Source organism: Eumetopias jubatus, unplaced genomic scaffold (assembly GCF_037043125.1).
Source record: "Eumetopias jubatus isolate StellerSeaLion01/CBP00866 unplaced genomic scaffold, mEumJub1_p1.0 scaffold_3, whole genome shotgun sequence".
Taxonomy (NCBI): domain Eukaryota; kingdom Metazoa; phylum Chordata; class Mammalia; order Carnivora; family Otariidae; genus Eumetopias; species Eumetopias jubatus.
In genome coordinates this window covers 15,118,912-15,134,079 of record NW_028274809.1, presented here as the reverse complement: position 1 = coordinate 15,134,079, position 15,168 = coordinate 15,118,912, and the positions used below count along the sequence as shown (strand labels likewise).

Genomic DNA, 15,168 nt, shown 5'->3' with positions numbered 1-15,168 from the left:
AATAAATTAAAAAAATAAAAAAACAAATAATTCCCTATTACAAGATGAAATTGTTCAAAGCTAATATTTAACCTCAATCACTTATCATTATATACGTGCAGTAACAACAGAAAACATGCATTTCTATCAATTAAACCAAAGACTATGACGAAATAATCCTTTTTTGATCTTGAAATTGGGATGTCAAGAAAAGTATCTGTGGTAAGAGGAGACAATGCTGGGAGAGCAGAGACCCTGCATCACAGCAACCCTTCTAACACAGGCAGTAAAGACAGAGGGCTTTCAACACTCAAAACGGGATGTCTGGGGGCTTCAAGGACGGGTGCCCCTACTTCCTTATTTTGCTTCCTATTGCATCAGAACTTTCGGCTTTCCTATTTCTTATTTTAGCTATGTCACTAGAAATATTTCTACACACGACAGCCATGACAAAGGTGTTTCTTGGTGGGGGCAGGGAGAGCACCCACAGATCACATGAAGTGGGCTGAGACAGAAGAGATGTCCCTTTAAGTGATCAGAGACATGCTGGAAGGTAGGGAGGATGCAAAGAGCAACAGAGACGCGTACCTCCACGAGAAAGAGAACCGTCTGGATGCAGAATCGCCGCTGTGTCTCTGTGGTCCACAGCACAGGGAAGGTGGTTTGGGAAGAGTGCTTATGCACAACGGCCCCCACGGTGGGTCCTGCGGCCAACAGCACGGGGGAGGAGATGCAGGTCCCACGGCATGGTCTCACGTCTGGGACCCACGCCGGAGGGACTCCCACGGTACCGCACGCATGCGGGACAAAGCGCAGGACGTGTTCAGGGCAGCAAGATTCAAGCAGTAGTATCCCCCTTGTAAGGGTGTGAGGAGGGAATGAGTAAATATGGGCAAAGTGCTCTGCACGGTGCCTGGTATGCAAAGTATCATGTAAGTCAGGCCATGTATCGAGGATCTGCTATGCCTTATTTCACGTGATCTTCCACACAACCCCAGGAGATACAGAGCAACATTATCCTCATTCTGCAGGCAGAGAAACTGTGGCTCTGATCCTGGAGCACCTGTGCATGCTGACAGCGTGGGTGGCGACCCCAGGACACACAGCAGCACCGCCTGAGCCCCTCGGCCTGCCCGCCACACTCCACACAGCAGCTGCATGTGGGGCTTCTGGGTTTGAACACATGAGGTCTCCACATGTGGTTCTGGGGCGTAGCCACCGACAGAACCAGGTCCTTAGCCTCAGGAGCATCATTCTGTCTAGGGGTTTCGGCAAGAATATTACTTTGCTGAGCTGCAGGGGAAAGGGACTCAAAGGAAGAAAGGTATGCTTGAAGTAATTTGAGATAACAAACAAAAAACATCAGAAATAAACAGGCTTTCCGGAACAGTTTATTGCAAGAAATACCCATCACTTTGTTGCTTTTAACAGGATGAAGTCCTATGCTCTACGCTGTCAGGAACCATCCTGTTATATGCTTATTCCCTACAGAGAAAAAAATTTTCTTTCCTAAGAAGAGCAAAGGAGAACATTAATCAAGTATTCTGTTTCACTCTTTTCTACATCCTGTTCCATCTGCCTCATCTGATCAAAGATGATGTAGCAAGAATAATTCCCCTGCCCCGCTATTACCAATTGCTGCAATAATCCACACTGTACTAATGTATACCATATACACTAATGTATGCCATTATACATCCTGTGATCTACTAGTTTAAAAGTTCTCTTTTAAAGAGGATTCATTCTAGGGGCGCCTGGGTGGCTCCGTCGGTTAAGCATCTGCCTTTGGCTCAGGGCATGATCCCAGGGTACTGGGACTGAATTTCACATTGGGCTCCCTGCTCAGCAGGGAGCCTGCTTCTCCCTCTGCCTCTCCTCCTGGCTTGTGCTCTCTCACTATTTCTCTCAAATGAAAAAAAAAAAAAAAAGAGGATTCATTCTAATTATTACTTGCTCATTTACATTTCATGCCTACTTCCAAAAAGGAGCCCCTCTGATTATGATCTGGCAGGGAGGCAACTGCCTCAATCAGTATTTCCAGGTGACTCAGAAAGAAATTCCAAGCAAGCAGTGTGGGGCTAGAGAATTTGGGACTAATTCTGTATGCCTTTGCCTAAGGAAGTCCTAGGCAAATTGTACAAACCCTAACCCAGGGCCAAAACCTTATAGATCATAGGCTGTTTCCCTTTGCACTATACTCAGCTGGTTAAAAAACATAATAAGACTACTAAAAAAATGCATTTTTTAAAAAGATTTATTTATTTATTTTAGAGAGAGAGTGCGTGTGGAGGGGGAGGGGCAGATGGAGAGGGAGAGAAAATCACAAGTGGACTTCGTACTGAGCACGGAGCTCGATGTGGGGCTCCATCTCAGGACCCTGAGATCACAACCTGAGCTGAAACCCAGGTACCCCAATAATGCATCTTTCTGACATAATCTGCTTCCCCACCAAAACTGTCAACTACTGAGACAGAAAAGCTAGTAGAGCGTGATGTGTTGCCAGCATGCAAGGGGTAATCTTGCACAAACAATTAAAAAGAGAATCGCCTACACAGGAAGCAGCCTGAGTGATGGCGCTGTCTTTTCTTTCCCTAGACATACAGATAAACTCCACAATTGTGTAACCCTGAAGGTGGGAATCTTGCTTTTATTTTGTCACTTTTTTTTCCTAAAAGAATTTACCAAGGATAAGAATAGTGGATTGAAATCCAAGTGGGTAAGCCCTTAGGAGAACCACCAGCAGCACTGGCCCCAAGGGTCGCCTTCCCATGTGAGCCAGGGAACACAGCCTCTGAGTTTTCTGTGTTCTCAACAACAACAAAACAAACAGGCCTAGGGTCCAGGAAACCAAACAGTATACTGGCTGTTCTCCATGCCTGTAACTAGCAGCTATTGTAAAACACAGTTAAAATAAAGTTTTGTAAGGAAAGTGTCCATAAGTAATATCAAGCCAATGTTATATGTATTTAATAATGAGTTACCTTAAGTCTTACCAAAATATTTTGCCAGCACACAGGTAATCAAGATTTCCTCTACTTAACTCGTCTCACAAGGTTACTAGAAAAGCTAACAGTTACTACTTCTCCACATATGGACTCCATTTTATTATTTATAGGATAGTCCATTTCCTTCATGAGATTACAAGCCTAGAAAAAGCAGGCAAGAATCTCCATATAGAGCATGGTAGCCATAAAGCCTAGAAATGAGTAATGTTGCCTGGATTATGTCTTCCGTGGTATGCTAAAGATGGAGGTTTATTCAGTGAAAATGGGACTCCCAAATAATTGGAGGTGATGCAAAACAGACGTGTGTGGAGTGTGGTGGGAATGGCGCATCCACGCCTGGTGTCTGCTTCGATGGGGCGCACCTGGTCTGCACCACTCCTGTAACGTCACACAGCACGTGTGTAGTGCCACGCAGCATCATAAGCCCTTTATGATGCATAAATACCTGCTTCCGGACTTGTGAGCCACCCTGTAGGAGCTCAGGAAATGTCTGAAGTTAAACTGTAAGTCCTTAGTCCCCCACACTAAAATCTCTCCTGAATCAACAAAAAGTCAACTCTTCAGCTATTTACATCACAGGTTGGAAAAGACAGATAATACCCATGCTGGTGGACATGAGAATGGAAATCCTGCCTGGAAGTCATCTGACAACATCTATCAAAAGCCTTAAGAATGTACATCTCCCTGTCCCAGAAGGTCTATATTCAGAAATCTGTCTGAAATAAATAATTGAACAATCACACAATGACAAGGTCAAGAATGCTCACTGCAGCATTATTTAAAATAGAAAAAAAGACCAAGTTGCCCACGGATAAGAGAACAGACTGGTGGTTGCTAGAGGAGAAGGCTGGAGGTGGGGGAAATGGGTGAAGGGGGTCAAAAGGTACAAACTTCAGTTACAAGGTACATAAGCCCTGGGGATGTGAAGTACAGTATGCTAAGTAAAGCTGTGCTGTGTATTTCAAAGTTGCTAAGAGAGTAGATCTTAAAAGTTCTCATCACAAGAAACAGAAGTTTTGTAACGATGTGTGGTCCTGGACGCTAACTGGGCTCACTGTGGGGATCACGTCCCAATACATATGAATGCTAAATTGCTGTTTCCACCTGAAGCTCATATAATGATATATGTCAAAAATTTCTCAATTTAAAAGATGATGGCAAGGTGGTTTAGACAATCAGCGTATCTGTCTCAAGAACTAGAAGGGGCTTTGGAAGTTGTGTCATTGAATGATTCCACTTTATGGATGGAGGAACGGACACTCAGATAATGACACTCCTCTGAACAAGGTCTCACAACTAGTTGGTGGCCCCAACAAATGAGAACTCAGGGCTCCTGAGAACACCATGTCGACATGTGCTCAGTGGAAAATAAAAGCAGGGGACAAAGATACCCTTTCCCAGGAAAACGTGAGGCACCCCGGCACTAGTCACACCAGGCTTCCCAGAGCTTTGGGTAGCAGGGATGCCATGGGGCCACCACAGTGCTTCCCGGGGCTGTGCACAGCACGTGCCCCAGTGACACGGGGGACTGTCTCCAGCAGGTTCTCGGTGCACATCTCCAGACTGAAAACAGCCCACATGCTCCGTCTGTGGGCAATGCTTGTCACTGTGGAAACTCTCACATGGGGAGAGGGCGAGGGGCAGTGACACACAGGACCTTATCAGATGATAACCGCTAAGCACAAGGGAGAGGGGCTGGGGCTGTCTCTGACCTGGTCAGCATCGAGAGCGGACAGGGTGGGAAGCCAAGAAGCCAGATTCCCAGCCTTGTCCTGCTCATTCTCTTACCTCCTCTCTGCTAACGTCCATGTTCCACACTGCAATCCCCCCATCCGAGGAACAGGAGACCAGCTGCCTTGTGAGCTGCAGGTAACACAGGGACTGCACTCTGTCACTGCAAACAACACACATCGGTCACTTGTCTCGATGTGGAGAAACATGGACCCTGTCTTCACTTAGGCTCCAATCTCTGCCCCCCCCCCCTTGCTGGAACCAGCCACTGGCATTTTATCACCAACAATTTGGAATGGTCTTATTGCTTCTAGTCTAAACTTGAATCAGCATTCTGTAACATTATACAGCTTAATAGTTTCTATGAGATAAACACTACTTTCCAGTCAGTCACTCAGAATTGCAGGCCACAGATAAGACAATGGCTACCGTTTTCAGGACCAATTGCTGTGGTCCACTCCTTTTCAGGCCTGCAAGATTCACCTACCTGTTCATAACAAAGAACAAAGGAGGGGTGACTCCCTTACTGGAACACAACCCATAAGAACAGGTGATGAGATGCTACAGAGACTGATACACACACACACGCCCCTGCACTCACTTGTGCGCGCACACACACACACACGCACACACAATGATGGGGCAAAATACGCCCCTTCCTATGTGCTTGTCAGACTCCTCCTCTGGATGCCCTACGAAACAATCTCCTGCCCTGCAGACTTGGATGAAGAATCTTTCCTTGGACGCCTGGGTGGCTAAGTTGGTTAAGTGCCTGCCTTTGGGTCAGGTCATGATCCCGGGGTCCTGGGACTGAGCCCAGCATCGGGCTCCCTGCTCAGTGGGGGGCCTGCTTCTCCCTCTCCCACTCCCCCGCTTGTGCTCTCTGTCAAATAAATAAAATCTTTAAAAAAAAAAAAATCTTTCCTTGGCTACTTTTCAACCTGATTCTGCTTATGGTAAATAGCAACAGCCTAACCAACGGGGAGGAAAGGAAAGGCCAATGTCCTTTCCCTCTCAAAACCAGAAGGCAAGAGCCTGGGTATTACAGTGCCCTAGCTTAGGTAACTGTGTCAAACCACACCCACACATTACGTGTCAGAATAAAAGAACAAGTCAGGCACCCACTTCGAGACAGGCTCAGCATGGCATTCCACGCAATCTTCCACAGTGAAAGTCCTCATCTGCCCTCCTTAACCCCCTGTGCCCTGAGCAGGTATTTCAACAGGGTGACTCCTCGGGAGAGGCAGGAGGCAAGTGCTCTTTGGACTAAGAAGGAAGAAGACCCTGGGCTCTATTTTGCTCTACAACATCAGACACTCAGGACTCACAGAAGAGCTATTAAAAGGGACTGAGTGAGCCCCAGCAAATGGCTGTCTTAACAGATGGGGTTTGAGAAAGCAGTAGCAGAATACAAATGCTGCCCTGCTCCCAGCCCCCCGGCAGACTCCAATTCCGTCCCCACCCCCAAAAACAGCCACGCACTGATGGCCTTGCAGCAGGAGTGTGCGGCCTTTCCGTCCGCCGATGTCCCACATGATGATGCTGTTGTCAGAGGCTCCTGAGAAGAGTAACCGCTGAATAGGGTCCCACCAGAGGCAGGCGATGCTACCTACAGGGCAGAGAGAGGGCAGGGTTAGGTACAGCCCTACACCTGCATAGCGGGACTGAACGAGGACCAGCTGAGCCCCAAAGTAAAAATGTATCTTTGTTGTACGAGAGGTCACTCAACCCTTTATCACAGGCCAGAGAAGACAGAGCACATCCAACCCCCAGAGTTGTAAGATAATGATCTCCGAATGCACATCAAACTACTTTGCAGACAAAGACGTTTAAGGAAATTTGTCTTCATTCTGTATCAAAAAAAAAATGACATGATAGCTACATATGAGGGGTTAGCTCAGAAAAAGCTTTTGAAGGAAAAAACAAAGCTCACACTATTTAATGAGAAAAGACAGTGAAGATTACTGTGGTCAACTTAGGTAATCTAAAAATCTAGATTATTCCAGGTCTTCGGGATCTTGCAGGTGTTTTACCTCATGATGCATGTTTAAGAAAATTAAATTGAGGGTCTCAGAAAAAAAATGCTCTGTAGGTGTACCACACAATTAAGCCAGAGAATTTAGGTAAAAAAAATCCAAACTTCACATTTCACATTCTCTACTGGGTGAACTTATCAGATTCAATATCCTTGGGAAATCTTTCTTTCGACAGATTTCTCTCTCAACAGATTTCTCTCTTCATATTCTACTGATTACTGCTTGCCTAGAAGAAATTATCAACAAACTTAAAAACAGAGCCAGTCACACAAGTTAATAATATTTTTGGTGGCTGTAGAGAAAACTGATGAAGTCATATTCAAAAGCAAACAGAAACTAGTTTCTCACAGAAACTTAAGGTAAGTGAAAAAAGAAGTCTTCTGCAAAACTTGCTTCAGGGAACAGTTAGGCATAAATTTAATCCTGTGCCCCATACACTTCAGCTAGAGGCCTGACAGCAGATAAACATGGGCCTTTGCTATAAACACTACTAAGCAGTTACCAGAACCCAGTCTGTCCTTAGCAGCACAGAGAGTACTTGGGAGCCTGGGGAATCATGGGAAATCATGGGACCATTAGTCATAAACACAAGTGGTTTCCTTAGGGGCGGTGCTTTCCTGCCCAAGGACATTCTAACTTGCTGTTCTTCTCCTCTCTCCCCTTTGCTCCACAAGGTCCCTGAGCTGACACACTCAATTTCACCCAAATAGATGAGCTAGGAAGCATAGAGTACCTTTAACTCATTATTACTTAAAACACTGTTTTCATAAATAAGTTCATCATTAATTCTTTGAACAAATCCCCAATTCTTCAATCTAAACCAAACGGTGTCAAAACTTCTAATCTGTTACCCAATACAGCCAACTGAATTTTAAAACCCTTCCATGGAACCTGGCCAACTCACTGTACTGTAAAAATCATAAAATTCCACCCGCTCTTCGCCCTCAGTCCCTAACCGAGCAGAGGCAGAACCAGCCCAGACATTTCTCCTAATTGTATTGCTCCACCAGGTCTTGTTCAGTATCCTAGAAACTGACAAATTAAAAAAAAAAAAAAAAAAAAAAAATTCTTCTAAAGATCTCACCATTTACAAGAAATTTTCAAAGACCCTCTGAAAATAATTTAAACAGGCAAACAAAATAGAAAGTATTATCCATACGAGCAATCTGGAAGGGATTTTGACGACATGAAACCCAGCCCAACACCCTATCTTCAGTTCGCTTTCAGTCCTTTAGATCCAAATCCCACATCTGGCCAATCAAACTGAAACTGACAGGTCATAGGAGCTGATCATTCATGAAGCCGCAGAGCTGAGAACTGAATCTGGATGCCCAAATTAGGTGAAAAACCTGTGGGTGATCACACAGCCTACCTTCATGGCCTTTGAGGGTCGTAATGACTGAACAGGAGTTCTGTTCCAGCTTCAGCAGGGTGATCTGTCCAGAATAATCACCAACAAAAGCATACTGAGTATCAAAATCGTATCTGTGGAGAAGCAGTCAAGGATACATAACACAATCCACCTGAAAGTTATAAAACAGAAAAAAATGTGCATTTTAAAGACATAAGCACAAAACTATGAGACAGGAAGTACCCAACTGAAATTCAGGCAATATGTACATATTTAAGAAAACAAGCTTTCAAGTTGGAAATTTTCTTGGGAAAATTAACAACATTCATTCATTCAACAAGAATTCATGGAGTACCTAGGACTATTCTAATCAATGCCTTAGGAATTAGCAGTAAAAAAGGTTAAGAGTCAGACATGAAAACAAGTAGTAATAATCAAATTATAATAAAGTATAAAAAGGTAAAATACTCAATAGTGAAAACAGCAAGAAAGAACTGGAACAAAATGGCTATTTATGAATTATCTCTGGAAATAATGTAAAACTGATAGCAAATACGAACACCTATCTTTCTTTGGCCTGGATGATGCAGCTTTAAATGAAAAGCATGGTTTATTTTAAATTGCCATGGAGAGTTTAATCATCCAAAAGGCAGTTATTTGGGGTAGTGGTAAATTTAAATTTTAAACTAACTATTGATAACAACTCATTACTTTCACAGTCACTTAATGGCCATAAACATTTGTGGCCAATCTGCAGTTTAAACACATCAGGATAACCATTGCTTTAAATTCCAAACCAAAGGTCAAAAGAAACATCACAGGCTGGGCCATGATTCTGTGATTCTGTGCCCTTTTCTATCAATCCATATGAAAAGCCTAATACATAACAGAAAGACTTATTTAGCAAATATCTGAGTATTTTTCCCTTATTTGATTCTGAAGCGTATGGTACTGCTTTAATGCTTATTTTAAGTATCTCATGCTGTGCATTCATTCATAGCAAACATTTTTTTATAGAGGCTTTCAATGGGAAAAAAAAAAAGAAGAATTTGCTAACCCAGACATCCAACTCTGAAGAAGAAACTACTATGGGGTATTTGCCTGTTGCTGACAGCCTTGATCTTGCTGTCACTAAGATACACAGCTACCACAGGGAGCCCTAAGCAAGGGCAAATTCTACATGAAACAAATTCCATACACTGGTAAAAAACTGTGAAAGCAGCAATTCATTAACATTCTGGGGATCCTGAGGCACCTCTGAGAATATGGAAAGGATTATGAACCCTCTCCACACACATTCTGCCAATAACCAAACAAAAGATCGATTCCTTTTGGTCTTTATTCAACAGAAAAGTTTTTTCTTTCACCTTAAAATGCAAAGGAACGAGGGGGTGGGGGTTTGTATTAATGAGGTTTAGCTTTCTAAGACATTGTATTAAAAATAGATAGTACCTCCCAATAAGAACAGTAATTCATCTAATTATTATTTTTAATACACCAATTTTATACCAAAGAAAAGCAGATACAGGAAGTCTTGCATTTCATGTGAAATATACAGGCATCCCTCAGTCTTTGGATCTCAACTGACAGTTTATGATCATCCTCAAAGCCAAGCCAACCACTGAGCCGAGGAAGTGCTAGGCAGAAGAAGGTCCAGCCCTTGAAAGGATACTGTAAGCACGAAGCCCAGGAAGTGAAGAAGTGTCTCCCCAGCATGTTCCCGCTGCGGGTGCACATCCAGCTGACACACTTGTCGTGGCCGGTGCTGATCACCCACTCGGTGGCCAGGCTGAAGATGATGGCGGACACCCGGTTCTGATGAGCTGCGAGGACAGAAAGGGAAGTCTGCGCCCTTCATGAAGAAATGGGACCTTCCGAATCAAAAGTGAGCCTCACCTTCTCCAGCTGCTTGGCCTGGAGACTCACGGTCTGAACAGTCGTACCACAGAAACGCCTGTGCCCTGTGAGCAGCTTTCAGATAACCTGCCCTACCCCACCACGCTACCACAGGCTTCCCAGCTACCCTGTCTCCCTACCTGGTGGACAATCAGAAGCTGCAGGTCACTAAAGACTGATGCTCAAGGGGGATTCCAATAACTGATCAAAGACCAGACCTTTTTTTTTTTTTTTGCTATACTCGAAAGAACATTTTTACTTTGCTCTTACTATCAATACGTTCCATATGGAAAGCAGTAGTCTCTTCTTAAAGGAGTAATGTTTTTTTATAGTCTATCACTTTAGTACTTTGACCTTTTAGAAAACACTGGCATTGTAAGGGCGCTTGGGTGGCTCAGTCAAAGGACTGCCTCTTGGTCTTGGCTCAGGTTGTGATCTCAAGGTCGTGAGATGGAGCCTGGGTTGGGGAAGTGAGAAGTCTGCTTCTCTCCCTCTGCCCCCTCCCACCCTGCTCGCACACTGCTCTCTCCAAAATAAATACATAAATCTTAAAAGAAAAAGAAAACACTGGCATTGTAAACAAGAGAACTTCAATTTTCTGAAATTAAAAAAAAATAGTGGAAGCATTTTGTTTCTGGAATAATTTGTGTGTAACTTTTTATTATTTATAAAGACAAAGTATTTGTAGAATTCTGTATTCCAAAATAATAGCTGAGAATGAGGAAGGTATTCTATTACCTAACTCCTGAAATGTCTGCATTTCCAGGTTGACTGTAAGCCACACTAGGACAGTGACCTGTCTAGTCTACTTCATCTAGTACAGGACCTGGCATGCAGCCGGCATTTAATAAGCAGTAGTCTGATGAATGAAGTCAGAGGCTAGACAGAGAAACTTCTGACCTTGCTCTCAGCTGTATAGGTTGCTTTGGAAGAATCAAGGGACTCTTTCTTATAAATTAATTAGAAAATACTACAACTCTGTAGGTATATGGGTAAAATCATGAACAGACATTCATCAAACAACAAATGACTGACATTAAATAAAGCTTAAATAATTTATAAATTGACTATTTTGACTATCAAACAGGCAAAAAACATTTGTAAGAACAATGTTGGACAGACTGGATGAGCAGATACTCTCGACCATCACTCATGGGACTGTAAAAATTTACACTAATGCTGGGAAGAAGTTTGTAAAATAAATCTAGAGCATTAAAAAACTTTTTAATGTTTGCCCCAGTTACTCCATTTTTAGGAATTTGTCTTACACAGAACCAACCAGGGTTACAGGATTAGAATCAGAGTCAAGGACATGTACACACGTATGTATGTATATATGAAATATACACTCACAGATATATATACATTGTCATATATGTTAGTGTGTGTTACCAAAAAACGGAAGCAGCACATATGCTCAAAAATAAAATGGTTAAATTACATCTGATGATGCACCCAATGGAATAGTATACAAAAATTTAAACACTGATAAGCAGGAAAAGGATGGTAAATAACTGAAGAGTTGGCAGCATCCTATATAACTGGGGGAAACACATCCACAAAGTTAATGTGAAGACCTAATTTTGATCACAAGACAGTGTTCTCATTTTGTGTATGTCTATCTACATGCATGTCTACATGCAAGTACATGTGTGTATTATAATTACCTGGGTAGGTCTTGATAAAGTTCATTTTATTAAAATCTTCAGAAACATGAAATTCCTAAAAGTAAACACATGCAATAAAAAAACAGTTACGGTTTTAAAAACAGGAACTTAACTTTCAAAACAAAGTAAAATCCAAGACTAGTTATCACCAGATGAGGACCTCGAGATTAGCTATAAAAGAATAATAGGGACCCTCAGTTTGTTTTTCAGAGTCCATAGTCTCTCAGGGGAGACCTGGGTGTTACATGCAAACAATGAATCATGGAACACTACATCAAAAACTAATGATGTAATGTATGGCAATTAACATAATAATTTAAAAAATGGACGAAATTAAAAAAAAAAGAATAATATGGAATGGCTTCTTTCATCAGACTTGTCCTCAGGCCACGATTTCTTTTGGGGACCAGACTGAATAAAGTTGCTGCAGACCAGCACAGCATTTTTGCTCAGTTCTTCCTCCACAAGCCCAAGCTTTGTAGTCCCTTTCCTTCTACTGCAAAGGAGGCATCTTGTTAATTTTGCTCTCTTGGCTACACTGAGTATTCCTCAAGATGATACACATAAAGCAAAACTGCAAAGACCCTGTTACAAACAGGGTTCTCAGCTACAGTGAAAACAAGGCATGGGGAATCTCAGCAATGTAAGGGGGAAATCATAAATATGTCATATAGAACACACACAAAAAAGGGAAATTTATAGATTGTGAGTGGTTTGCTTCTTTTAATATTCTTGTATTTACAAAATTACAGACTATGTAATACTTTATAAGTAGGAAAAAATAAGAGTATATGCTTTTTAATGAAAAAATCAGCTTCAGCATAAAACCAAGAAGACAAAACTCTAAAGAAAAAGCACTAAGAATTCTATTGATCAATGCTCACTGAGAAGTTCTTAAGGCTCTAACATGGACATTATGAATTGTTAAACACACACACACACACACACACACACACACAGGAATACTGATTCCTTGCTCTCCATCTTGGTATCGCACAGTACAAAAATGTATCAGTATATATGTGTGTGTATATATATATGTATTAATATATATTGACTGTATACACACACATACGTACTGGGGACAGTATAAATGTATTAGTATATACATCATTGTATATATACTGATCTGTTTTGGGTGGAAAATCAAAGATCAATTGCTGACGAACGATACACTGGATTTACATTGCCCCTTTGCACTGAAGAGCTATGAATTTTTATATGTTGTCCTATAATCACAGAGTCTACCCTTGACTCGGGAGCCACAAGTAGGGTCCCTAGAGAAATAAAATGTGCAACCACTGGACAAACTGCTTCTTGGCTTCTGGTTATACATGTGCATGCACATTACTGTGATATTCCTATAAAATTTCCAGAAGGAGAAAGACAAGAACACTTGCATCTACTACCACCAGGGTATTTACAGCAGTCCCAGGCTGTTGGCAAAGAGCTGGGCGAGGCCAACCCTGCATCCGTCACCATCCGCCTACTGCTGAGTGAAATGCTTGGGCAGAGGGCCTGTCCTTTCCACTGGCTTTTTCCTTCCTGGCCCTTAAACACACGCAAGGCTTCTTAGCCTTTAATTTCAGAAACAAAACAACCAGAAAACAACACAACTCTTTTAGCAGTTCTATGACTTTCCTCAGCTCCTTCTCTAAAGATCAGCCCACACTGACGACCCACCACACACACGCCACCATCACGGCAGGAAAAGGGCTTCCCTCGCTTAGCACCAGCTGCTAACTGCCGCTCCCAAGGGCGTTTTCCAGGCCTGACATCATCCTCTCCCTGCTGCCCCTGACGCTGCACCTGACACTGTGACTCACCCCCACGTGAAACTCACTGCCTCTCCGACTTCTGTGGCCACAGCGTCCTAGCTGGCTCTCCTCCCATTCTGCCTCCGTCTCCCCCATGGCTCCCAGTCTCTGACTTTCCCTTAAATACTGATATTCCCAGGGAGCGTGACCTTGGCTCTCTGCTCCTCATCTGCTCTCCCTAGTTGAGGCCAACCACTGCTGCGGTTTCCATGGACTCCTATATTCAGAGAACTCCCAACCCCTATTCCAGACCAAACCCTGAGGTTCAGGCCCATGTACCCAACTGTCAATGTTGACCTCGTCACCTTTCCCTCTACATCACATCTTCTCTGTCTTAGAGCATAGCTGACCGCTCACCACCAACCATCCTGGCTAAAAACCTGGAAGCCATCTTCACACCGTTCTCTACAAAACACCCACAACCAACCAGACATCCAGTCTGCTACCCAGAAAGCTCTCAAAGCCAACACCTCTTCTCCAACACTACCCCAGCGTTTCACAGTGTCACGCTGGAGTCCTGAAACAGACTCTGAACTGGGACGCCTCAGTTTCAGCCTTGTCCCCCCAAACTCCACATACTGGCACACTAAGCTCACAAAAACAGAAACCCAACCATTCTATCCTCCCCCGCTTAACGCTCTTCAATGGCTCCCCCCTAATGCACTTGACCCTAAGGTTCACTGTTGAGAGAGGTCCCTGACCTCTCTTGTTGACCCATGAGCTGGGCCCTGGCAGTCAGCCGTCAGAGGCTCCTCAGCCCTTCCCCGTCTTTGGTATGTGTGTTCCACTTGCCTTCCCTGTTCCAGAGGCTGTCCCAGGCACATGGCCTTGACAGTGATGTGGTGGTGGGGCCCTCTGGATGATATACGTGACTGAACCCAGTTAAGGCCTCTATATAAACTTTTAAGACTCTGGTGGGTGGGGGCAGAGATTTACTCATCTTGCAGCCACTCAAGACCAACCTCATACATAAGCTCCCTTGCTCACTAAACCTCCCACTCAGCAATCTGGAGTGGACTGCCCCTTTCTCTGGTCTCTCCCTGCCCTCCGAGTTTGGGGGCTGGTTTCAGATTTCACCTGGGAAGCTCCCAACGTTGTGAGCCAACATTCACCTGGAAGACTTGCTAAAGTTCTGACTCCCAGACCCCCCACCGAGGGATTCTGAAGCTGTGGGTCTGGTGTGGAACCAGAGAACATGTATCCCATTTAGTTCCCTAAATGATGCGTAGGACTATGTAAGTCGGGGTAACTTGCTTACAGGATACAGTCAGCTCCTTAACACATACAGAAGGATCACGATTTCCCCTTCTCCCTGGTGGGCTTCCCCACCAACCCCACTCCGAAATGCTGTTATTCAGGACACAAGCCCAGGCCCTGTCTCCTCTCATTCTCTGCTCAGGTGAACACAGCCATTCTCACAGCTTAACAAACGCCCTACGTGCTAATGACCCCCCCTTCCCAGGCTCACACTGGGCCGTGGACTTGTGGATCCAGTGCTGACTTCCCACGGCCACTGGTCAGCCCCTTGGTCTCTCAAGTGTACAGTTAATTGGTTGGTCCCTTGTTGTCCCCTTTCCTTCCAAATGCCCCTTCCCCACATATCCCCAAGTCTTTCTCCTCTCAGTAAATGATACCACTGAGCACCCAGTTACTCGAGCCAGAAACCTGGCCGTCACCCAACTTCCT

At 43.8% G+C, this 15,168-nt stretch overlaps 1 protein-coding gene across 1 annotated transcript in view; it reads right to left on the bottom strand.

Annotated features, from left to right (window-relative positions):
• WDFY1 (WD repeat and FYVE domain containing 1) overlaps positions 1 to 15,168 on the bottom strand; it is a 47,841-nt gene that overhangs the window by 8,242 nt on the left and 24,431 nt on the right. The window contains exons 4-8 of the mRNA XM_028105186.2: positions 11,666 to 11,720; positions 9,775 to 9,925; positions 8,124 to 8,236; positions 6,198 to 6,324; positions 4,773 to 4,878 (exon numbers count right to left, since the gene is read on the bottom strand). Of these exons, the coding sequence (XP_027960987.1) occupies positions 4,773 to 4,878; positions 6,198 to 6,324; positions 8,124 to 8,236; positions 9,775 to 9,925; positions 11,666 to 11,720 (552 nt within the window). The remainder of the gene's footprint in view (positions 1 to 4,772; positions 4,879 to 6,197; positions 6,325 to 8,123; positions 8,237 to 9,774; positions 9,926 to 11,665; positions 11,721 to 15,168) is intronic.